A 26,381-nucleotide genomic window follows, 5' to 3' on the forward strand; every position below is an offset into this window, starting at 1 on the left:
AAAAACATTTACAGCCACAGGAAGCAAAGACAAACATTCAAGAGCAACACGCGTAAAACTTTATCGATAAACAAGCTCATATAAAAATCAATAATAAATATTCTTGACATGTTTAAACTGAAGAGTCTCCTTCATGGAGGAACAAGTTAAGGCTTCATAGATCAGAGGAAACATGTGACTCTGCAGCTCCATGTAACACATTTCTCTTTGGTTTCATAATAATATCAGATTATTCAGTCACTCAGTTCTAGCTGATAAATGGACCCTGAGCACTTTGTGTTGTGTTTGTGTTGTCAGTCAGTGTCTGGAATTATTGTGCAACATCTAAACATGAGGATCAGTCTGAGTCTGACCTCACAAACAGCTGAACCTGAAGATGAGACAAACTCACTGATTCTGATATTGTGACAGAGACGACGCTGAATTCATCACTGTGAACAAACTTATTTCTGTTGAGATCAGAGACAGAAACATGTTTGTCACATAAAATGGTTTTTGTTGTTGAATATCACTGATCTTATTCTCAGATTTGTAACTTTTCTTTTTTTGAATTATGAAGTCTTGAATGTTCCACATGTAACAATAACAGTACTGAGAGTCTGGATCAGCAGGAGTTCAGCTGTATAAAAACAAACTGAGACGTTTCAAACAGGCTGCGTTTCAGCAGGAGGCTGGTATGGATCCTTACTCTGTGCTTGTTTATGTTTTCTGTAGATCAAAAATCCAACAACAGCAACAAGAAGAACAGCAGAAACTGACAGACCAGCAATCAGTCCAACAGGTCCATCCTGTTTGTTTACTCCTGTCTGACCTGCAGGTGAGAAACAGGTGTGAGGTGTCAGCTGTCAGGTAGGTGATGAGTGAAGAACAGAACAGAATCCATTTCCTCTTCAAACTGCTGTCAGACATTATCTACTGCACTCTGATCACATCACTCAGACCAGCTGCTTTCTACAAAGTCTCATCAACAACATCTTTAGAAACAAACATCAACAACCAGGAAGCAGCTTCACCTCTGATCACACACACACTCAACTCTACTTACTCACCTGAAACAGTCAGGCTGACAGTGTTGATGCTCTCCCATGACCTTGTCTCTCCGTTGAAGATATTACAATTGTATGATCCATCATCATCAATCGTCACATTCTTCAGAATCAAAGACATGTTTCCATCCTTCATCTGTCTGTCTTGCAGATCCACCCGGTTCTTAAAAGATGGATGCTGTTTGTCTTGATCCAGCTGATCATCCCGGTACAAAAGCACATATTTATCTCCCAGGTCCGCTCTGCTCCACTTCACAGCTCTGATGGTTTTGTTTGATGGTACTCGACATGGTAGAACTACGTCCTGTCCAGACTCAGCTGTGATGTTTTTCTGGTCTGAAAAAAGGTCAAAGTACAACTGTTCACCTCTACAGCAGCCAATCAGAGACAGGATCAGAGACCAGTGAGCTCTGCTGACACAGAGGACAGAAAGAAAAAACCTTCTTGGACTTTATTTTGGGACAAAGTCACCAAAACTCTGCAAAGCTGAGTGAATAATTTTACTATTGAGAAGCACTTTGGTCTTTAAATGTGCTATATAAATAAAGGATTGATTGATAATTTATCAAATAAGAACCTGGCTAAAATTATACCCATTTTAATTTCCTTATACATCTCAATATGATCAAATCTCACTCAAATAGAGCAGCAAACACATGTGAGAGCTGACTCTTAGTCAGCCTAGTTTGACAGGCTGGGAGCTGAAGACTGAGTGTCTGCTGTGGGGCAGAGAGAAGTTCCTCCTGTGGAGGTGGTTATTTTGTGTCATTATTTTTTATTAAATTTGTTTGTTTTATTTATTTGTGTTTTATTCGGATGCTCAGCACTTCTATCAGAGGCTAAAGATCTCTGACATGATTGATTCTGCACACAGAATCCCTCTGAATGAAGATCAGAATACATGAAGATGATTGAACATCATATTTCACCTCACATTGCTCCTGTTTGTTGCTGTGCTGCAGTTATTATGATGATGTCATTTCAGAGCTGTACATTTCTTCGTCTTTAAGGGAAACTTTTACCGTTTCTGCTCCATCGGGATCAGGTGGGACGCGGTGGGCGGAGTCTACAGTCAGCAGGTCAACTGTTGAGTTTGCAAACCGGTTTGATTTGTTTTCGCACAGAGATAATACGTCACTACAAACCACGTGAGAACGCTGAGCCCGCTCATTGGTCAGATGTCACAGAAGTACATACAGGTAAAGTGTGCTGTGAGTGAAAACAGAAAGTCGCTTCAGGGCTGGTTGCTGACCCTCACGTAACCTTTGCATATCTGTACTTCCTTCTTGTATTGAGAGTATAAAGCACACATAGCAACGGGACGTTTTTAACCCAAACCTGTAACGCGCCCGTGCAGGTGTTTGGGATCACGTTCACACCATAAACGAACCGCACTGAGACCTCCTCCTCCTGAGGGTCTCGGTGGGGTTGTTGCTGTCTACACCTGAGTGTGATTGCTGTGTTCACACCTGCACGAACCAACCGAACCAAACAGGAAAAGAAGATTTTGATTTCAGTAAAGAGTAAAAACACACCTTGCCTTAGTGCCGTTAGCAGTCAGGGTAAAGTTATTGGGAACGGAGGGGACAGGGGCTTTTCATTTACCTGACCGCACCCCGTAACTCAGGTGTCCTGAGAAAGCTTACACAACCTGCGCATCCTTTTTTTTTTTTTTTTAATTTATTAGATTTAATCCATCCTTCTGATAATTAACAAGCATTTTTCGGTCACTACATGGACATAAGGCACAGTCTAGGGTAGATTCAACACTTTTACATTAAGAGGCAGCGTAATGTTTCAGAGCCTTGTTCGTGAAGTTGAAACAAAGTAGTACCTGAAGGAGAGCTCACCTGAAGAGGCCAAATCCACGACACAGACAAACAGCAGAGTTAAGCAGAGACACGCTGATGTTAACAGGGTCATTGTAGTTAAACTCGGTACGTCCAAAACATACCGGGGAAACACGACCTGTTTGATCCTCTGTAGCGCAAGTAGCTACAAACGGCGAAAAACTGACACTCATCAATCTACTTTCTGTTTAACGCCGCAATCCGTGACGTCACTGCGCGTCACTCGTTGGCGCGTTTCGGAGAAAAATGTTGTGGTTCTTGTCACAGGTCTGTGCTGTGAGGCAGCATTTTGATTTATTCACATAACTTCAGGGTGAGGTGTTCATATATAGAGACAGGGAACCACAAGTGAGCCGAATGAGTGGGGTTGCTCTGTGATTCAAGTGGGTGCAGCAAATACACAGAATGAAAGATTTTCACATTTCAAACTGCGCTGCAAGGCCTGACATTTGGAAATGTCTGAAAGAAAAGTTAATTGTTATTCCAGATTCAAACAAACAGCAGCGGAACTATTTTTAATCACATGAGCTTAAAAACTTAATCAAATACTTTGTTAAAAAGCTACAAAAACAACAAAATTAGTTTTATTCTTTTAAAGCTGAATCATGTGTATGAACCTGTGTCTGGTTACATAAACTCAGAAGAAGTTATTCCTCAAACATGGCCGCCATCACTGCGCTCATGTAACTGAAAACTACAAACCTGCTGCTGATGATGGTCCGAGGCTCGTGGCTCCACAGGCCACTGATTAGTCAGACGTTCAGGTTCAAGCTCAGCTGAACGTAACATTAAGGTGTCAGTGAGTAGAAATACTAGAAAAGCAGAGTAAAAGTAGTCAGTTACAATCTGACAGATGGAAATGTTGGTGCCGCATAAATATGTTAAAAAAGTCAAAACAAAACACTGGCGTGAGTTCACTGAATGTATTTATTAATCATATTTAATTAACCCTTTAAGACAGACCATAGAACCAAGTCCACCAGAGTTCATAGCTAGTTTACGTGGTTCCGATTCTACGGGGATTTAAAAATAGTTATGCAGAATGGAGCGTGCGCGCTCTGACCGGCTTTAAAGCGGTAAACAGCTTTAGATTCATGGCCTGTTTATGGAGGTTTTAGACATTTTACTTCCTCTTTTTTTTTAAGCAGCTTTCTGATGAAACAGCTGCAACTTTCTTCCCCCAGACACAGAAAAATGGAGTTCCTGTAGTTTCTGTTTAAACCACAAACAGCTCAGAGAGTAACGGTCACTATGTGCAGCACAAAGCTTTAAAGATGGTTACACATTTCATGTTTCAAACGCACACATATGTATGGCACCAAGAGCAATTTTCCCAATGTAACAAAGTATTTGTATAGTACTTATTCTATCGTCTATAGTATTCTTTCTATTTTGCATAGTATGTTATTCTGTTTATCTGAATCTATTTTATAGTTTTTTTTCTATTGCTTTTACTGCTCTTGAACTTGAATTCAGCCTGATTTGTTTTTCATGTCTTCTCCTCCATCATCAGTTATCAGGAGAGCAGACAGTCAAAGTACAAGAATCCAAACAAACACAGAGATTCTACTTACAGAGCAGACACAGCACAGATGTTTCCTTCATCGTCCTTCTCACTCATTTGAGCTTTTTTTCATTTCTGTCACTGACACCAAGTAAAGCCCGCCCTCTTCCTCTGAGCATGTATTCTTCTTCCATTCATACAAACAGTGGTCGATCACTAACTTCATTAAGATTCATGTGGTGAAGCTATTCTAATATATACCTATGAGCACACCGACACTATTTTCTCCCTATTTTGCCTCCAATCAGTTGCACATTCTTTAAAAAGTGATCTTGAGCAACAGTTCTCCAGGGTGAAGGTTTGTCTCTGGACTTTGGCTCCTTCCCACACATTTTAACACAGTCCTTGCACCTGATCCATGAATCATTCAGGTATAAAAATTCAAATTGATGAACCAGTTTTGTTTCTAAACAATTTTTCAAATAAGCAAAGAACCGTTAAACTGTAACTTCAGAGACTTTATTACAAGCAACCTGTCCCAACAACACATTTGTTTCCATTTCTTTAGTTAGATTTGGGGAACCTGCCAAAGATAAGACAGTTTGACAGACAGAATAATAGAATTGCACCGACAATCTGATTCTTTAACGGATATCTTAAAACTTGGAGTATCTCAGTACAGTGTGCAGTGGGTCCTTAAAAATCTGATTAAACTGGACAAGTGAAAGTGGAACGAAGAAGTTTCAGGCCTACAAAAACAACTATCTGCAGATAGACAGTCTGTGAAAGTCACGTCCTGAAGAAACAGGACCTGAGAGATGCATCTGAGCCTTCAGTTGATTCATCTACTGTTCACTGAAGTCTCATCAGTGAACAGTTTCATGTTGTGGAGCTTCATTTCAGTCGCTGTTGATGATCTAGTTAAAACTGATGAGTCCCCCATGCAGTACCTCCTGTAAACACACTGTTGAAGCATATTTGGATGGAGCAGCACACAGTTGACTATCAGCCATGAACAGCTGTTACACATGAGTAAGAAGCTACTTCGTATTTAAAGAGATGGGAAAGCATTGGATCAGCTCCTCATCGCCCCCTGCTGGTTACTTTATGAGTTGAGCTGTTTCATATAACGTGATGTAAAGAAGTGTGACTCTCCAGTGAAGCACGATGAGAGTCGTTATCCACACATGGAGAAAACGTGGAACAGTGGTGAAGCTTTGTGGTTAGGAAAGTGTAGTGAAATAAGCCGTCGATGCTTGAGTGACTGAACTCAAACTTCAAAGATCAGCGTGACAGCTGCCAACAAACTGGCACAACCAGTTACTCAGTTCAGGAGGTGTTCACTGTTTCCCAGCACTACATTTATATACAGCATGTTGGTGCACAACAATCTGGTACAGGAAGCAGAATATTCTCAGTCTGCAGGTGTAACAGCTGCACTCTGCAGAAAAACTGAGACAATCACTGCTCTGTGCTTCTATTGGTCAACTGCACATGACTGAGGGAAACATTAGAAAAGAAACAAGTAAAATAATAATAATAATAATAATAATAATAAAAGAACAAAAACATGTCGGTACTTGTTTTGAGACGTGAGGAATTGCCCTTTTTCCTCCTATACATATGTGGCTATGTGTTCCTCTGGTGACAGTTTTTGACTTAAACAAAATTTGATCAATTTAAAGAGAGAAACTCAGGCAGCAACTGTGAACTTTCAGTATCACAGGCATTAATAACACCTCCCAACACTTCGAGTGGCCACATCGTAGCTTCTATATACAAGTTTACAGCAGACGTATAAATTAAGCAGTAGCTTAAGTAGTAGGTTAAATCTCGATCAAATGACATAGTAAGTATGAGGTCTTTTTTTTTTTTATAAGGCAGTGCCTCTCAGCTCTCCTCCTCAGAATTTTTGTCTACTGGCTTTAATATGTTTAATAAATCCATTGATTTTTTTTACCTTTGTAATATGAATATTTTTAAGGTTACAGGCCCTAAGGGTTTTTAAACCATCGTTGCTATTGAAAAATATTTAATGTGTTTAATGTGTTTCTGTAGGCGTTGTCGACAAACATCAGTTTTTAAACTGTGTTTTCATTTTAGGGTTTTTTACACCTTGTGATGGTCGTCAGGAGACTTATAGCTCCTGACTCCGAATCTCCGCATCATTATTGCAGTAAATGCAAAGAAAGATCCCAAAACAACACAAAAGAAAACCTGAAACAATCCCACCAATAAATGACAGACCGATTTTAAGTCCAACAGGGATATCCTTTATCCCTCCATCCTCCGTGTCTCCCTGGTGACCTGCAGGAGAGAAACAGGAGGGTGTCAGCATTCATGACGAGTGAAGAACAGAAGAGAATCTAATCCAACGTCAGGAAGCAGCTTCACCTCTGCTCACACACACTGAACTCACCTGGAGGAAGAACACTCATGTTGACGGTTCCCATGATCTCCAATGATGCTGAATCTCCCACAATGACACGACACTCGTATGTTCCAGCATCATTAATCGTCACATCCTTCAGAATCAAAGACACGTCTCCATCCTTCATCTGTCTGTCCTGCAGATCCACCCGGTTCTTAAAAGATGGATGCTGGCTTGTTTGATCAAACTGCTCATCTCGGTACAAAAGCACATATTTATCTCCCAGGTCAGCTCTGCTCCACTTCACAGCTCTGATGGGTTTGCCTTGTGGAGCTCGACATGTCAGAGTGACGTTCTGTCCAGACTCAGCTGTGATGATTTTCTGCTCTGAAAGAGGAAACAACACAGAGCAGAGAGGTTAAAGGTCAAAGTACATCTATTCACTTGTAGAGCAGCCAATCAGAGTGAAGATCAGAGACCAGTGAGCTCTGCTGTCACAGAGGACAGAAAAAAAAACCTTCTTGGACTTTATTTTGGGACAAAGTCACCAAACCTCTGATGCAGTTTATCAGGTTTGACTCCTGTTTGTATGTAATCAGTGTTTATGTCCTTGTGTCTTATGAAAGTACTGAACGAGTTGTGGATCTCCCTGCTGAATAAGAAAGCAAGCATATAGATAGTGAAGGTGTGGAGAAGGGAAAAATACAGAGCAAGACTACGGTGAGAGATTATATATCCTGCAGATACTCCAACGACAGCGAGAGCAGTGGTTCAGGTCAGACACACAGAGAGCAACGAGGAGACGGATTTAAGAGTGAGCGTGTCGGGAAAGAAGAAACAAGGAAAAACTGGAAAAACAAGCTGTGCTGAATTTCAAAGACATTAGAAAGCTGAGTGCAGAACTTATAAAATGATTATTTTCAGCCTTTTTTCCACTGTGGAGGACAAACACACAGGCCTGTGTTCTCACAGGTTGTACTAAATGTTTTAAAAAAATACACTTTTATGAAAATACTGAATAAAACGTTTAACTAAAAATAAAATTTATAGTTCAGTGTTGAATATTAAATAAAATATAGTATATAAAAGTGCATTTGAATGGAGTCACGGCTCAGTGTCTGACAGTCTAACTGTGTCTCACAGGCCTGAATGTCAGCTTGAAGCCATTATTGTCGTTATAATGTGGATGTTTCCATCAGATCACAAACAAAATTTACTTCAGCAGGATTTTTATATTTGAAATTTTATCATTTGTCCCAAAAAAATGGAAGCCAAAAATATCCAAAAGTTTATTTTAGTTTCAGTTTGTTGATCCTGTTTGGACACAAACATCTGTACTTGGTGAGTTTGCCTACCTGAGTGAGGTGACCTTTAAGTCTCTCCAGCCGTGATCAGAACTGTCTGAATTCTCTAAATAGTAAAAAAGGAGCTTCGAGGTTTATTATGTCCTTTAGCAGAGAAGACAAAGTTTTAATTGTGTGTTATTATTTTAATTGAGGTGTTTCTCTTATTTATTTATATTTTATTCTGACGTGTTTGATCCTGTGTTCAGCACTTCTGTCAGAGGTTAAAGTCCCTCATAAATAAAGTTCATGATGATTGAACATCACATTCCTCCTGTTTGTTGCTGTGCTGCAGTTTTTACCATGGTGTCATTTCATAGCTGTAAAATCACGACCTTTACTTAATGTCCCGTCAGTATGTGGGAGCTGAATCTTCAGCCTGCTCCTTAAAATCGCAACCTTACAATGAAGGGAAACTTTCACCGTTTCTGCTCCAGCGGGATCAGGTGGGACTCGGTGGGCGGAGTCTACAGTCAGCATGTCAGCTGTTGAGTTTGTAAACTGGTTTGATTCGTTTACATACAGAGAAAATGCGTCGCTACAAACCACGTGGGAACGCTCAGCCCGCTCATTGGTCAGACTCACAGAAGGTGAGCACACTACAGGTGTAGTGTGCTGTGTGAGAAAACAGAGTGGTTTCAGGGCTGGTTGCTGACCCACACAGACCTTTGCACATCTGTACTTCCTCCCTGTATTTAGAATATAAAGCACACGTGGCCACGGGACGTTTTTAACCCAAACCTGTAACGCGCCCCTGGCAGCTGGTTGGGATCACGTTCACACCATAACAAACCCCACCGAGACCGGCTCCTTCAGAGGGTCTCGGTGGGGTTGTCCACACACGAGTGTGATTACTGTGTTCACACCTGCACAAACCAACCGAAGCAAACAGGAAAACAAGCCTGAACACCCCTAACCACACCCACATGATTTACAAATCTGTCAGTTTCTCTGATCTCCTCATGAAGTCTCCTGCACATCCCAAAAGTTGATTCGGTTCACGTGGATGTAACGTTTTCAGTGGGAGAAACGTTTGGTCACTCATCCAGGTGACTCCTTCAGTCTCAGCTCACTGCAGGTTTCAATCTTATAAACAGTACGTTTGCATAATGACTGAAACCAGCCCAGTGAAGGAACAATGACTGGCACAATGGCTGTGAGGTCAGTTCCTTAATCATTAATGTGCAAGTTCTCCTGCACACCTTTCCTTTAGCTTGTGACGTCATTTATGGTGGTCTGGATAAAGTGACAGGAAAGGAGGGCAGAGGGGCTTCTTGTTTACCAGACCGAACCCCTGCCTCGTAGCTCAGGTGTCCCGAAGCAGCTTACACAAGCTGCGTACACTCTTTTTAAAATAATATATCCTTCTAAAAACAAAACAGTACATTTCGGTCTAACCGTTTTTGTCCACTACCAGGACATAATGCACAGGCGGGGTCTCGGGGGGATTTGACAGTTTGACAGTAAAGGAGAGCGATGTTCATGAAGAAAAAGGAAGCAGTACCTGAAGGAGCGCTCACCTGAGAAAGCCAAATCCACGACACAGACGAACAGCAGAGCCACGCAGAGACACGCTGATGTTAACAGAGTCATTCTAGTTTAACTCGGTATACGTCAAAAAATATACCGGAAAAACACGACCCGTGGATCCTTTATGGTGCAGGCATAAACAGAACTAATTAACATGCGCCCACTAATCTGTGTGCTTTTGAGGCGTTTACGCCGCATCACAGTGACGTCACTGCCGAGGCGCGAGACACTGTTTTCAGTGTGAATTAGATTCTTGAGCAGTACTTTTAAAACGGCAGCTTAGAAACCCACTGAATGAAGCACAAACTGAGTGTCTTTACAACAGGAGTGTTCATGTGTTCATTCGGCCATTTGGAAAAAATATCAAATATCGTCCTACATTCAAGTCTGAGTCTTTAAACCTGCTGGAAACACAACACAAAGAAAACCTGCTCAGCCTGCTGAGACCACGCCCTCGTTTTAGGTTTGACAGCATTTCTACTCGATGATGACTTCAGCGTGAACTGAGGCTGCAGTGTGGGGAAGGCCTCAGGGGGTGGCTGCTCCCGGCCGGGCAGATCCTCGTGTACATATGAGAAGTGAATGAATTAAGGGAGGGACACGAAGACAAGAAGAACAGCGTGTAGTGGCGGGGGTGTATATAGAGAGGGAACCAGAAGTGAGCCGAATAAAACATAAATTATATAAAAACGTATCTGAATGCACCAAAGAATCATAGCTCAGAGTCTCAGTCTGACTGAGGCCCACAGGTATGAATGTGCCTGTGGGCCTTGAAGCCATTACTGTTGTTATAATGTTGATGTTTTCATCAGATCATAAACATTTATTTTAAAGGCTTCATCAGCATTTTTATGTTTAAAAATAAAGGGTTAATCCAGCTGGTATGTAGGTGAAAACGAACTTCTCAAGGTAGTGTAATGAGCTCCTTCCTCTTTTTAATGACGGTTAAAGATCATTACGAGGACGTGTAAGAGTCTGATGACGCGGCCATCGTGAAAAGAAGAATAAAGGAGCAGATGTGAGCAGCTGGACTATTTTAAATCACATGATCTTAATAATATAATGCAAGACTTTTATTAAAGCCCTACAAAAATGACAAAACTATGATTTTCCAAACACTTATGAACGGTTCGAGGCTCGTGTCTCCACAGGTCACAGATTGGTCAGACGTTCAGGTTCAGTTACAATCAGACAGACAGAATTTAAATAGTTGGTGTCACATAAATGTGATTAAAGTAAATTAAAGAGAAAACACTGGAGTGAGTTCACTGAATATATTTATTAATCGTATTTTAAAACAGATCACATTTGATTAGACAGCTTTAGATTCATGGCCTGTTTGTGGACGACTCCGACGTTTAACTTCCTCTTTTTAAGATAAGCAACTTTTTTTCCTTTTCCCCAAGAAAAAGAAAAAAAGCTTCTTGAGTTTCTGTTTATACCACAAACAGCTCAGACAGTAACGGTCACTATGTGCAGCACAAAAGTTTAAAGACAGCTACACATGACTGAAACGACGAACATGTTAAAATTTCATGTTTCACACTCTCAGCTGTGTCGATATAATGAGTTTAATTTCTGTCACTGACACCAAGTGACGCCCGCCCTCTTCCTCTGATGAGGTCTTTCCACTTTTTGTGCAAACACTGTTGGATCGCTGAATTCATGAAGATTCATGTGATAAAGCCATTCTAAAATACATCAATAATAACACTGAACTCTAAATCTTGAGCCAGCCTTATTTTCTATCTTTGTTGCCTCCAAGCACTCAAACTTTTCATTTTAAAGTGAACAATATTTCTCCAGATTAAATTTTTTTATCTCTTATACCTATTTTTAACACATTCCTAGTACCCGACCCATGAATTATTAAGGCATAAAAAGGAATTTACTCATAGGAACCTCGTGTAAACACACTGTCAATGCTGTAAAAGCATATTTTGACAGGAAAACACTTATTTGACTATCAGTCATGGACAGCTGCTACACATTAGTGAGAAGTTACTTTGTATTTGAAGAGATGGGAAAGCATTGGATGGATGAGCTTGCGTCAGCTTGACCTTTTAACGAGGTTAGCTCCTCATCGCCCTCTGCTGGTGACTTTATGAGATGAGCTGTTTCATATAAAGTATCAGCCTCCTCACTGATTTCTTACTTGCATATTTGTCACACTTTATTTTCTCATAACATCAAACATTAATTTTAGATAATATATTTTGGCATTTTGTCTTTAACAGTTAAAATAGACATGAAGCTGACAGACTTACTGAATCAAGAGTCACTGAAGTAGAACGTGTCCGACAAGCCACGATCTACAGAAGAGCTGAGAAACAAAGTCACTGACATCTATCAGACTGGGAAGTGAAGTATGATTAGAGTCGTTATCCACACATGGAGAACACGTGGCACAGTGGTGTTCATGGTCAGGAAAGTGTAGTGAAACAGGCCTCCGAAGATCAGCATCGATCGGTGCAGGTTATCAAAAAGACTGATTGTTGCTGCCAACACACTCGCACAACCAGTTATTCAGTTTAGGAGACACGTGCTGTTTCACAGCACTGTAGAGCACACAGAAAGTGAACCCCTGGATAACACATCTCTTTATTACAAATCACATGTCTTTGTTTAAAATAAAACAGTCAGATTATGGCTCAGACAGCAGCAGCTTCTCTCCTACAGTCCTACTTTATATAAAATCATTTTAACCAAGTTTATATACATCTGTCAAAATCTTTTGAGTTTATTCAGTATTTAAACATATTTTGCATCATTTAACATCCCACATTTATAAAACTCACACAAAACTCTTTGGTTTCATCCTGTTGAAAACCTGCGTTGTGACTGAAGTTCTGCAGGATTAAAGTTCATCTCTTCATCAACACAGTTGGTCTGACTCAGTTTAACCTCCTGAGCTCTAGTTTAGGATTATTATTTGATCCTGATTATTGGATTTTTATTTGGTGAGTTTTATCTGGAGACCCCCCGACTCAATTTTCTGAAGGTTGAACTCCAACGACAAACAGGAGCAGCAATGACAACAAGAAAACGGAAAAGAAGAAAAAACACACCAGAACCAAACACATAATTCATCAGTCCTTTAGATCCATCCTTTGTGTGACCTGCAGGAGAAAAAGTAGATGTGTCAGCAATCAGGTAGAGTCTGACAATCAGGAAGCAGCTTCACCTTCACTGAATATAAAATAAAATCTGAAACAATCCCACCAATAAATGACAGACCGATTTTAAGTCGACCAGCGATATCCTCCTTCCCTTCATCCTTTGTGTGTTCTGGCTGAACTGCAGGAGGGAAACAGGAGAGATGTCAGCATTCATGTAGGTAATGAGTGAAGAACAGCACAGAATCCAACGACAGGAAGCATCTTCACCTCTGATCACACACTGAACTCTGCTCACCTGGAGGATCAACTCTCAGATAGATGATGCTGACGAGCTTCATGTCCTCTCCATCTCTCTGAACACGACACTCGTATGTTCCTGCATCATTAATCATCACATCCTTCAGAATCAAAGACACGTCTCCATCCTTCATCTGTCTGTCTTGCAGATCCACCCGGTCCTTAAAAGATGGATGCTGGTCGTCTGGAAGAAAGTGCCCGTCCCGGTAAACAAGCACATATTTATCTCCCAGGTCAGCTCTGCTCCACTCTACAACTATGATGTTTTTGTTTAGAGCTCCACATGTCAGAGTGACCTTCTTCTGTCCAGACTTAGCTGTGACGGTTTTCTGTTCTGAGAGTGAAACAACACGGAGCAGAGAGGTTAAAGGTCAAAGTGCAATTGTTCACTTCTACAGCAGCCAATCAGAGAGAGGATCAGAGACCAGTGAGATCTGCTGACACAGAGGACAGAAAGAAAAACCTTCTTGGACTTTATTTTGGGACAAAGTCACCAAAACCTCTGATGCAGTTTATCAGGTTTGACTCCTGTTTGTATGTAATCAGTGTTTATGTCCTTTGAAATTAGAGTTATGGATCTCTACTGTGATTTAGACAGCAGCCATATAAACACTGTAGAGCGCAGAGAACGGAAAAAAAACTGAGCAAGACTGCAAGGTGAAATATTATAAATCAATATTAAGGTTCTGTTGGTATGTGGGAGCTGAATCTCCTGCAGATATTCCAAAGACAGTGAGAGCAGTGGTTCAGGTCAGACACACAGAGAGACGAGGAGCAGAGAGGAGGGGGATGAGAAAGAAAATTTAAAGTTCACTGTTGAACGTCACATAAAATAAAGCATATAAAAGTGTATTTGAATAGCAAGGGCGTAGATTTCGTTTTGGCATTGGTGGGGACGAATGATTCAGTTTTTTTTCCCTTTTTGTCTTTGCTTCTTCACAACAAAAGGAGAAATGTATTTGCCTACATATGCTACTCTACATGCTTTTAAACCATTTAAAATTACAATTGATAGTTTTATATGTGAGTTATATAATGCTAAATTACAATTAAACAAATGAGTATTTTAGACTTTAGTTTACTTCAGCCATATTCAATATAAATCAGATATCATACAAAAATAAAAATAACTTCAAATTCAGCAGGGCTGGACTGGGACAAAATATCGGCATTTTGACTAGTGACCGGCCCACCATGGTATTATAGGAAAAGTCATAAATTCTTTAAAGCCTTTATAATAAGCTTAAACCTACAGCACCTTACCCTATTCTGGTATTCTGAACAGTAACACCTAATTTATAATTACATATACCTATAACTAAAAGGGTTGCCAACTCCCAGCAAAAAAAGAAAAGAAAAAAAAGTAGGGAACCACTCCCGGTCCCTCTGCCTCAAGATGCTTAACTAACAAAATCGATTTAAATTTAATGCGCGTATAAAACAAATGCACATAAATCTATTATTTTTCTCCAGTAATTAAATAGATTCAACATCTTTCTTCAACAGAATTGCAGACTGCACAGATGGTACCTTAACAAAGTAAAGAATACTATAACTTACTAGGGTATATACTAACTAGACTTAATATTTACTGAATACAATAATGGATTTCTATACATTTTACATCAGATGAAAACGTTGGTCGAAAGATTCAGATAATTATTTTTTAAAAGCGAGACATTTTAAATGAGAATAAGAAAGTATTTCCTTGTGCCCCCCTTTCCCTGTTAAAGCCCTACATGGCCCCCTGGCAACACTTTGCTAGACCCGCCCCTGCACAGTTACCAGCTGTCAGCTGCTTAGAAAAGGATCCTGGGGTTATTTGTCTCTCAGAAACTGTTCATAACTTCCCTTCAACTCATTCATGTCACCTACAAGGTAAACCTGTTTCTCCATCACAGCTCTGATGATTCAGTAAGAACATCTCCTGGTTTCATCTTCATGTTTCCCTCTCACCAGATAACCAAACCGACATCATGACCAGCAGCTTTACAGCTGTGGCTCCAGCAAACATCAGCTGATACTAGAAATTAATATTAAATAAATTCTAACAACAGCTGATCAAGCTTAAACGTGCTGCTGTTGTTTAGCGCGACATCTGCCTGTTTCCTCTTTTTGGCGCTGAGAGAAAAGCAAGTCAGCTGATCATTGATCAGTTTCATGATTGAATTAGCAACTTTCTAGCTGAAGTAGTACGGGACAAATCGCGTTCCTTTTCACCTTAACTTTAAAGTTTGACCTCCTCGGCTGTAATTGGTCCAGCCCAGAGTCGATCATGACCAATTGGCCAATCCAACACCTTTTATTATATATACCCCTCCTAAAAAAAAAAAAAAAAAAAAATCCATCAGCCCATAAAAAAAAAAAATCGCCAGCAGCCCACCGGGCAAATGCCCGGTATGCCCGATGGCCAGTCCAGCTATGCTCGAAGAAATCAAATTATTGGTGGGGACATGTCCCTTCCGTCCATGCCAAATCTACGCCCTTGTTGAATAGCAAGCTGCACATGGCTCAAAACACTGAGTATTTTTATATTCAGCACTTCTGTCAGAGGTTAAAGACCTTCATAAATAAAGCTGGCTTGCTGCTGCTATCATGATTGTTCCTTCACACAGAATCTCTCTAAATTCCGATCAGATTATATTAAGTTGATTGAACATCATGTTTCACCTCACAGTGCTCCTGTTTGTTGCTGTGCTGCAGTTTCTAAGATGATGTCATTTCATTACTGTATGTTTCTTCCTCGTTAAAATCACAACCTGATAATGAAGTGAAACTTTCACTGTTTCTGCTCCATCAGGATCAGATGGGACATGGTGGGCGGAGTCTACAGTCAGCAGGGGCATGTTGCTGAACCACTCAGACCTTTGCACACTTGTACTTCCTTCCTGTATTGAGAATTCACTAGCTGGGACCACATCCTCAGAAACGATGAGCGAAGAGGGATGAGGAAGTATGAACTGGTGCTGCGGTTTGGGGAAGGCCTTGAAGGGGACTGGCAACGGCTCCCGGGCTGGGCAGACCCCCATGCACCAACGAGAAGTGAATGAAGGAAGGGAGGAGGAGAATAGAGGGGGAAAGGGGGGCATGGAAATGAGAACAGCAGGTATTGGAGAAGGGGGTATTTATAGTCTGAGGTCAGAAGGGCATGAAGGAGGAGTGGTCCCACTCCAGAAATTCAGATGATATCTCGCCTATAAAGCACACGTGGCTATGGGACGTTTTTAGCCCGAACTTGTAACGAGCCCCTGGCAGCCAGTTTGGATCACGTTCACACCATAAACAAACTGCAGTGAGACTGGTTGTTGTGGCCCACACCTGAGTGTGATTACTGTGTTCACACCTGCACAAACCAACCAAGAGTTTCATGCTCAATCATCATAACATTCATACTCCTGTGATGTATAGGAGAGCAACATGGAGTTTGTATCTTGCCCAAGGATATTTGGCATGCAGAGTGGAGGAGGCTGGGATCGAACCACTAACCTTCCAGTTAATTTCTGACCTGCTCTACCACCTCAGCCAGCGTCATGAGAATTTGCATATTAATAATCAAGGAACTGACCCCCCAGCCCATTGTTCCTTCAGTGGGCTGGTTTCAGTCATTATGCAAATGTACTGTTTATAAGTTTGGGGAAACCTGCAGTGAGCTGAGACTGAAGAAGTCACTTGGATGAGGGGTGGCTGAATGTGTGTGAAATCGTTAGAAAGCACCAAGTATAGAGACAGGGCTTGTGGGAATGTGGGTGTGATTGGGTGAATGTGGCATGTTGTACAGAGCGCTTTGAGTACTCTGGGAGAAAAGCGCTATATAAGAATCAGTCCATGAGTCCAATGTTTCTCCCACTGAAAATGTCCAGATGAACAGAATCAAATGTTGGGGAAGAAAACTTGAGTTTGATTTCAGCGGAGTAAACAACCGAAGGCACACCCACATAATTACTAATCCATCAGATTCTCTCATCTACTCCTCATAAAGGCTACGTCCACACTAATGCGTTTTCGTTTGAAAACGAATCGTTTTCTCTCCGTTTTAACCTCCCGTCCACACTGAGACGCCGTTTTAGCTGATGGAAAACGCAGCATTTTGAAAACGCTCTCGAAAACGCATACATTTGAAGACGATGCGTTTAAGTCGAAGTGAAAACGGAGACTTTCGAAAACGATGACGCATTTTAGTCATGTGATGCAGTCATGTGACCAGTTAAAAAAAGAGAGCCGAGGGCATTATACAGCATTTTTTTGTTTGCTTTGTGACAGCCCTAAAAAAGATTAATATCAGTCTGTACATGCTCCAGATAGCTTTTCTTCAAATTCTTTAATTCTCACTCGCTTTTGCAACTCCACCTCATTGATATGTGTGAAGTAAATAAACGGCGCACAGAAACGAGGCAGGTCGAAACGTCTTGCGTTTCACACAGGTGCAGAACTGGAGCGTAAGCGTTTTTGTCCGTTTAAATGTGGACACGCAACTCTGTGAAAACGACTGAAAGCGCTAGTGTGGACGCGGAGTGGTTTCAGACGAAAACACCGTTTCCAAATCTATCCGGGCTAGTGTGGACGTAGCCAAAGTCTCCTGCAAACAGTTCCTTCAACTCGTGTAACCTCCATTGCGGCCAGGGTAAAAAGGGTGAAGAGGGGCTTTTGGTTTACCAGACTGCACCCCTGCCTCGTAGCTCAGGATTCCTCTTAATCTATCCTTATGAGAAACAACACTATCAGTTATACCATCATTATCCAGTAGAAGGACAGGATGCACAGGCTGGTCTCAAGGAAATTCAGCAGTTTTACAGCAAATGAGAGCAATGTTTCAGGGCCTTGTTCATGAAGTCTAAAGACAAAGTGCAGAAACTGAAAATACTCCGTCCAGATGAACAGAATCAACTTTTTTGGAAACAGAAAGTAAAGAACTCACCTGAAGACGCCAAATCAGCAAACAGCAGAGCCACACAGAGACATAATGATGTTAATGGAGTCATCGTAGGTTAATTCAGTACGTCCAAAATATACTGGGAATAAACAGGACCTGTGGATCCTTTATGGTGCAGGTGTAAACCGAGGAAAACCGATGGAGGCACGCCCACTCATCGATGTAGTTTCGGTCTATTTAAGTCCACATTCCAGTCATGTCACTGCTGAGTTGGCACATTCCAGAGAAAATTAGAAAAATTAAATTTGTTCTGGTTCAGTCACAGGTCTGTGCTGTGAGGCAGGATTTTGGCTTATTGAGATAACTTCAGGGTAAACCTTGGGTTGTAATGTACTATAAATGTGCTTCACTTCTCACCTGTACATTGCCATGGTAACCTATGCTGTGGTTAGAGATCAGTAGACATGCACTCACTTGAATTAAGCAAAAGCTGAGTCGCTTTATAACAGGAATGTCCATGTGTTCATTTGCTGATTTAAAATATGTAAAAATATGTCCTTCATTTTACTCTGAAGAGTTTCTGAATCAGCTGGAAACATGCAAATAAAAACCTGCTCAACCTGCTGAGACCACATCATCATTTTAGGTTCGACAGCATTTCAAGTAGATGAATTGAGGCTGCAGTTTGGGGAAGGCCTCAGCGATGACAGGTGGCTGCTACTAGTCCGGGCAGATCCTCATCAATGTGAATGAAAGAGGGAGGGACAGGAAAACAAGAACGAACAGCATGTAGTGGCGAGGGTCATAGAGAGGGAACCAGAAGTGAGCCGAATACATTCGACATACAAAGACAGGCTGGGATCCATCTACAGATTGAATTTACAGTTCAGTGTTGAATAATTCATGAAATAAATTATATAAAACGTGTATTTGGATGAGATGCACCACAGAGTCATGGCTCAGTGTCTGAGAGCTTGACTGAGTCCCAAAGGTCTGAATGTGAGCTTAAAGTTGTTGTTTTCATGAGATCAGAAACAACATTTATTTTAAAGCTTTCATCAGCATTTTGATATTTGAAATTTATCCTAAAGAGATTTTGATCCATCCATCCATCTTCATCCGCTTTATCCGAGACCGGGTCGCGTGTGTGTGAGATTTTGATGGAAAATGAAAATATTTAAAAGTTAATATATATTGTTGAGAACAATGACAGTAGTCTGGCTCTTTCTGTTTCGGTCTGTTTTCCTGTTTGGGTGCAACTAAAAACATATTTTTTTCTGTTTTGGCCTCGTTTAACACTCCTGTTCTACAAAGATGAACTATTTAGCACAGAGGAGCTGAATCTGTGATGGGTCCTGATAAATGGTGATTCCAGCTGGTTTGTAGGTGAAGATGAACTTTTCAGGGTAGCATTATAAGCTCCTTACTTTTTAAAAAATGGTTAAAGATATATTTGATGAGCTCCTTACTCTTTTTAATGATGGTTAAAGATAACTATGAGGACACGTAGGAGTCTGACAACATGTCCATCGAGAAAAGAGGAAGAATGAAGGAGCAGATGTTTGCAGCTGGACTATTTTTAATCACATGAGCTTAAAAACTTAATGCAATACTTTAGTAAAAATGTACAAAGTCTACAAATTATTATTAGTATTTTATTTTAATGAAATAAATTATTTAATATTATTTAATATTTTAATCGCCGTCATCACTGCGCTCATGTAACTGAAAACTACAAACCTGTTGATGATGGTGGTCCGAGGCTCGTGGCTCCACAGGCCACTGATTAGTCAGACGTTCAGGTTCAAGCTCGGCTGAACGTAACATTAAGGTGTCAGTGAGTAGAAATACTACAAAAGCAGAGTAAAAGTAGTCAGTTACAATCTGACAGATGGAAATGTTGGCGCCGCATAAATATGATTAAAAAGTAAAAAAGAAACACTGGAGTGAGTTCACTGAATGTATTTAAAACAGATCGTATTTCGTTAAACAGCTTTAGATTCACGGCCTGTTTATGGAGGATTCAGACATTTCACTTCCTCTTTTTAACATCAGCAGCTGGAACAGCTGGAACTCTTTTCTTTCCTTTTCCTCCCAAAACAGAAAATTTAGCTGCTTTAGTTTCTGCTTAAACCACAAACAGCTCAGAGAGTAACGGTCACCATGTGCAGCACAAAACTGTAAAGACAGTTACAGGTGACTGAAATGATGAACATGTTAAATTTCATGTTTCAGCTTCTCAGCTGTGTTGATATGACGAGTGGATGATTTGAGCTTTTTTTCATTTCTGTCACTGACACCAGGTAAAGCCCGCCCTCTTCCTCTGAGCACGCTTTCTTCCTCCAGTCGTACAAACAGTGGTGGATCGCTAACTTCATTAAGATTCATGTGATAAATTATATGTTAATATATAACTATGAACATAAATTTCTCCCTATTTTGCCTCCAGTCGGTGACACATTGTTGTCGTTTTTTAAACGCGATCTTGAGCAGCAGTTCACCAGGATGAAGGTTTGTCTTTGGACATTGGCTACTTTTACACTCATTTTTAACACAGTCCTATTAGCTGAGCCTGAATCATTCAGGCATTAAAAGGAACTTATTCAAGGGATCAACCAGTTTGTTTATACACATTTTTCAATTAAGCAGAGAACCAATGTTAAACTGTAACTTCAGAGACTTTGTTACCTGAAGTCTGTCACAACCACACATTTGTTCACATTTCTTTAGTTAAATTTAGGAAACCTGCCAAAGATTTCACAGTTTGACAGACACAAACTCCCAGATTTATTTCCCACTTAAAAAGATAAATGGCTTCTCAGTAGACCCGCTGCTCAGATGAAATAAGTGCCTGGATGACTTTGAACGTTTTACATTTTAATGAGCAGAAAACAGAAGAGATGGTTTTTGGTGGCACTTCTGAGGCCACTCAGAACAAACTGGAACAAAAAAGTCTGAGGCCATTACTCCCATTTTAATTTCACTCCACTGGCTACCTGAACATTTTAGGATTGTTTTTAAAATTCTCTTATTTGTTTTTAAATCTCTTAATGGTGATTGTGCTTTTGCAGTAGCTGCTCCAATGTTGTGGAATGATCTGCACGTTAGGAAGGCCTCTTTTATTTTTAGTTTAAAGCATGTTTATTTGCTGAAGCCTTTGGCACTGTTTAAGGGGACTGACTCAATTTGTTTTAACATGTTTTATTTTATTTTATCTTATTTTTATTTTATTTTTACTTTGCTTATGCTATTTGCGTATATAGAGCTCTTTGTCAACTCTGGTTTTATGTTAAAGTGCTTCATAAATACATTTTATGGTATAATGTTATTGCACCAACAAAGTGATTCTTAAAAGCTCAAAACTCGGGTTAAAGTGGAAACAGGAGAAGTCGAGGAGAGAAGAAGAATCAGGTCTAAAGAAAATGCATGAAAAGGCAGCATTTCAAATTACACAAGAACTGCACTGAAAATCGGAACAGATCTTATAATGTGACGAATCCAAATTTTACAGTTTTGGTTCAAATCATCATCAGTGTATAGTATATAGATAAATAACTATATATATAATAATAATATATATATTTAGATATATATTTCAGTATGTTCGGAGGAAGAGGTTACAGCAGTGAGCTTCTACTGCTGTAAAACAGGGCGGAGGCTCTGTTGTGGGTTGGAGCTTCATTTCAGTCGGTGCTGTTGGTGATCTTGTTAAAACTGATGGAGTCATGAACACAGAAAAATAGCATCAGATGTTGATCCACCGTGCAGTACCTCCTGTAAACACACTGTTAGTGCTGTGAAAGCGACAGCACACAGTCAACTATCAGTCACGGACAGATGTTACACAGTAGTGAGAAGTTATTTTCTATTTGAAGAGAAGGGAAAGCATTGGATGGACGGGCTCCCCGTCGCCCTCTGCTGGTTAATTTATGAGATGAGCTGTTTCATATAAAGTGGCATGAAGAGGTATCAGCATCAAACCTTATTTTTGAACATTACTTCTTTGGCATTTTGCCTTTATTGGACGGCAACAGTGAACATAGACATGAAGCTGATAGATGTCAGGATGAAAAAACTCTTTTTTTTTATTCAGATTTATGAAGAACTGCAAAAAAAGTGATTTATATTCAGCATGTTGGTGCACAACAATCTGGCACAAGATGCACATGACTGCGGGAAACATAATAAAAGGAACAAGTACAATAACAACAACAATAATAATAATAATAAAAGAGCAAAAACCATCTCGGTGCTTGTGTTGGGACGTTGTGAGGAATTCGAGTGTCTGTTTTCATCACTGGATGAGACTCTGCTGTTTGCTGAGGATGATGAAGAGCTTGTTCCTCAGCTCAGTGTGAAGTTTCCTCCACAGACAGTTTAACTCGAGGCTCAGCAGTGAAGTTACAGTCTGACATTTTAAGATAAAAAGCTTAAGAAGTGCCCAAAGCTACAAATCATCTACTGTGTGCAGCACATCTGTTATATTGATCTTAGCATTGTCAAATAAAATAAACAAATAAACACAAGAAGAAGCTTTATACTTTGTTTCAATGCTAAAAAAAAAAAAAAAAAGTTAGATTAAAAATTAAAAAATTCCTATTTAAAATTTATTTGTCGCCATTTTTTCCATGTCAGCTTCACATTCGGAGGGATTCTGTCACATACAAACATGAAAATGTAGCTGCATGTTGTGTCGACCACGATGACTGTGATTGGTCGGTTAGGTATGTCCTCCTGTGCAGATCTGACTGTGTTCCTCTGGTGTCTGTTTTTGACTTAAAGAGACAAACTCCAGCTGCAGCAACACAACATCACTGCTGCACCACCTCCCAAAACCACATCGTTGCTTTTATATAAATTTAAAGCTCAGGTGAAAATGAAGCAGGAGTTTGGTTAAAGTTTACTCATACATGAGGTCATGGTTTTATTGATACCTTCAATATATTTAATAAATCCTTTCATATTTCGAGGGTTAGAGGTCCTAAGAGTTGTTTAAACCTTCATTGTTTGTGAAACATTCCTGTTTTTTATGCCGACCTTCCTTCTGGTTGTTCCATCATCAGAATGTTACGTAGTGTGGAACCATCATGAATTAGACCACCTAATCTGTTTCTTCATCTTTTTGAACCAACATCATTTTTAAATAGTGTTTTTAAACCATCAGGGGACTAGTATGACCCCTGAAATATTTTCTTTTTTAATTTTCTGGAGATGAAAATCCAACGACAAACAGGAGCAGCAGTGACAACAAGAAAAAGGAAAAGAAGAAGAAACACACCAGAACCTGATAGATGATTCATCTGTCCTTTAGATCCATCCTTTGTGTGACCTGCAGGAGAAACAGGAGACGTGTCAGCAATCAGGTAGAGTCTGACAACCAGGAAGCAGCTTCACCTCTGATCACTCACCTGGAGGAGCGACACTCATGTTGACGGTTCCCACGATCTCCCATGATGCTGATTCTCCCACAAGGACACCACACTTGTATGATCCACCATCAGCAGTCGTCACATCCTTCAGAATCAAAGACACGTCTCCATCCTTCATCTGTCTGTCCTGCAGATCCACCCGGCTCTTAAAAGATGGATGCTGGTTGTCTGGATCCAGCTGCTCATCTCGGTACAAAAGCACATATTCATCTCCCAGGTCAGCTCTGCTCCACTTCACAGCTCTGATGGTTTTGGCTGATGGAGCTCCACATGTCAGAGTGACGTTCTGTCCAGACTCAGCTGTGATGGTTGTCTGGTCTGATAGAGGAAACCACACAGAGCAGAGAGGTTAAAGGTCAAAGTACAATTGTTCACTTCTACAGCAGCCAATCAGAGAGAGGATCTGAGACCAGTGAGCTCTGCTGACACTTCTTGGACTTTATTTTGGGACAAAGTCACTGTGGCGCGAGGGAGGCCGACACACCTGAGCGGCATCAGCTCATCACGCCTCAGCGACTTAAAAGCAGAGTGAAGTGGGTCCTGAGGTGGTTGTTGTTCCGAGAACCAAAAATAAAAGTGTTATAAGTGAGCTATGTGGTCGCTCCATCGTGCATCTGTTATAGTCACCAAAACTCTGAAGCAGTTTATCAGGTTTGACTCATCTAAGAGGTTTTATGTCCTTGTGTCCTTTGAAATTAGAGTTATGGATCTCTGGTTTACAGCAGCCATACAGATACTGTAGGGAAGAACTACAGAGCAAGACTAAGATGAGATAGCATTTATTAATTATTGATGTCCTGTTGGTATGTGGGAGCTGAATCTCCTGCAGATATTCCAAAGACAGTGAGAGCAGTGGTCAGACACACAGAGAGACGAGGAGCAGAGAGGAGGGGGATGAGAAAGAAAATTTAAAGTTCACTGTTGAACGTCACATAAAATAAAGCATATAAAAGTGGTGGGGCGGAGTCTACAGTCAGTAACTGAACTGATGAGTTTGTATCCTTGTCCCCTCCCACACCCCACGGTTTGTTTTGTTTGCATAGAGAGAAAAATCCAAGTGAACGCCAAGAAAACTCAGGCACCCTAACTCTGCCTGGAAGAACCGGTTATTGCAATAATTCCAGCATTACAGACACTCTGTCAACTCTTTCTCAGTCTTTTAATCTTGCTGAGCCCTACTTTGGCTAATTTTTTTTCTAAATCTTCCTCTACTGTGATTACGTCCCACACTGCTTTAAACTCCCCCAATATTTTTCTCTCTCACAGTCTTCTGTCATCCATCTCTAAATACTTTAGCTAATGTTACACCTCCAAACTTCTTTTCATGTCTCTCAACAAACAAAACCATCGGGCCATGCTCTGAGTTCCTACCATACATCCATCCTGTCTTCCTCTCCTCGGCCCTCTCCCACTATGCACAGGTGTTGTGCCAAACGCTGATTACTTATATTCAAACTGCTATAAATGCCTTGTTGGTTTCGAATATGTGAAACAGATCAAATATTTCTGTCCTGAATGACATCAAGCCAACTTGAGCCAAAAACAACGTTCCTGTTACACAGTTTTTGGCAGTGACTTTCAGATATCCTTTCTTTATCCAGTTAAAAAAAATCTAATTGACATTAAAAATGTCGTTTCAAGAGTAATCTGGCCTCGAGGATAGGATAGGATATATATTTATATTTATATATATATAACCCTGCAAACGCTGTTCACTGAAGTCTGTAAACATATGTAAAGATATTACACATAAAAAAAACATGGATAGATTATAGATCACTTTTTGGCACAACACCCAGCTCCTGTCTCACCTCAAAAAAACAACCTCCCTTCCCTTCTGTAATGCACCACTCCAGCCAAACCGCGCACACGAGCTGCGTATTTTTATTCATTTATTTATTTTGTGTGTTAACCGTTTTTGTTCCCTACAAGGACATCATGCACAGACTGAGTCTCGGGGGGATTTAACAGTTTTCCAGTAAACGAGAGCAGAGTTTCAGGTGCTTGTTCATGAAGTCAAAATAAAAAGCACATTGATGTTCGTTCATCGATCTACTTTCAGTGACGTCACAGCCAAGTTGGCACATTTCAGAGAAAAGGAGAAAAATTGGATTTGTTCTAGTTCTTGTCACAGGTGTGTGCTGTGAGGCAGCATTTTGACTTATTCAGATAACTTGCAGCTTAACTCTGAACTTTATTCACTGTGAAGGTGGTTTACTTCTTACCTGTGTACATTACCATGGTAACTTATGCTGCGCCGGTACTTCCCACTTACAATCAAATCACCAGAAAATAGTTTTGCCAGGTGAGATCAGTGTGAACAGAGAACAGGAGGATCTAAAGGTTTTCAGTTGGATCTAAGGTCTTTGTGTTTCTGATAATAATAATAAAAATTATTAGAATAATAAATAATCAGCAATGAATGATCAGCAAAGTGGAAAACGGGGATCTTTGGAGGAGTCGGACATCCCAGCGTTGCCGAAAACTGTATAGTGCAACTGTCTAAATCTGGGGTACATTTAGGGTCCGCACACAGATTCTCTCTGAATGAAGATCAGAATATATGAAGGTGACTGAACATCATGGTTCTCCTGTTTGTTGCTGTGCTGCAGTTTCTAAGATGAGGTCATTTCCTAGCTGTACGTTTCTTTCTCTTTAAAATCACGACCTTTATACTGTTTCTGCTGCTCTATCTGAGCTGCATCAACAAACCTCAGGTCCCAGTTTCTCTGAAGCTTCATCAGGATAAGGTGGGACATGGTGGGTGGAGTCTAATGGCGTTTTCACACCTGCAGTCAGCAAGTCAGCTGGTTAGAGTTTGTAAACTGATTTGTTTTGTTTTTTTCACACATCGGTTGTTGTGGTCACACCTGAGTGTGAATGCTGTGTTCACACTCACATTATTAATCTGTCAGATTCTCTGAGCTACTCTTTTTAAAGTCTCCTCCACACATTTCCTTTACCTCGTGACATCATTCATGGCAGTCCGGGTAAAAATAGGGGAGAGGGGCTTTTTGTTTAC

General features: G+C 40.5%; 1 protein-coding gene and 1 long non-coding RNA gene across 7 annotated transcripts in view; one reads left to right on the plus strand and one right to left on the minus strand.

Moving 5' to 3' along the window:
• Positions 1–169: 169 nt before the first annotated feature.
• Positions 170–18,105, minus strand: LOC120728291 (matrix remodeling-associated protein 8-like). 6 transcript variants are annotated; one of them, XM_040023086.1, is made up of 4 exons: positions 17,976–18,105; positions 13,287–13,394; positions 1,050–1,274; positions 170–811 (listed from the first exon to the last, which is right to left on the minus strand). In XM_040023086.1, exons 1-4 carry the CDS (start codon positions 18,037–18,039, stop codon positions 645–647), a joined length of 564 nt encoding a protein of 187 aa, XP_039879020.1. In that variant the 5' UTR covers positions 18,040–18,105; the 3' UTR covers positions 170–644. The 6 variants fall into 6 exon arrangements, with proteins under 6 accessions (XP_039879020.1, XP_039879018.1, XP_039879022.1 ...); XM_040023084.1 differs by lacking the exons at positions 13,287–13,394; positions 17,976–18,105 and adding an exon at positions 9,635–9,823 and having other exon boundaries at positions 1,050–1,382; XM_040023088.1 differs by lacking the exons at positions 13,287–13,394; positions 17,976–18,105 and adding an exon at positions 4,471–4,516 and having other exon boundaries at positions 1,050–1,382.
• Positions 17,045–26,381, plus strand: part of LOC120728296 — a 28,169-nt gene continuing 18,832 nt past the window's right edge. The window contains exon 1 of the long non-coding RNA XR_005694694.1: positions 17,045–17,188. This is a non-coding gene — a long non-coding RNA (uncharacterized LOC120728296). The remainder of the gene's footprint in view (positions 17,189–26,381) is intronic.

Source organism: Simochromis diagramma, unplaced genomic scaffold, assembly GCF_900408965.1.
Source record: "Simochromis diagramma unplaced genomic scaffold, fSimDia1.1 OVJJ01000341.1, whole genome shotgun sequence".
In the NCBI taxonomy this organism is placed as follows: domain Eukaryota; kingdom Metazoa; phylum Chordata; class Actinopteri; order Cichliformes; family Cichlidae; genus Simochromis; species Simochromis diagramma.

Coding starts and splice junctions, on each gene's coding strand:
- LOC120728291 (XM_040023082.1), bottom strand. CDS start 9,707: ATGACTCTGTTAACATCAGCGTGTCTCTGCGTGGCTCTGCTGTTCGTC. Junction 7,159..9,634: donor CGTGGATTTGGCTTTCTCAG/GTGAGCGCTCCT, acceptor TTCCTCTTTCAG/AGCAGAAAATCATCACAGCT. Junction 6,708..6,819: donor CATGAGTGTTCTTCCTCCAG/GTGAGTTCAGTG, acceptor TCTCTCCTGCAG/GTCACCAGGGAGACACGGAG.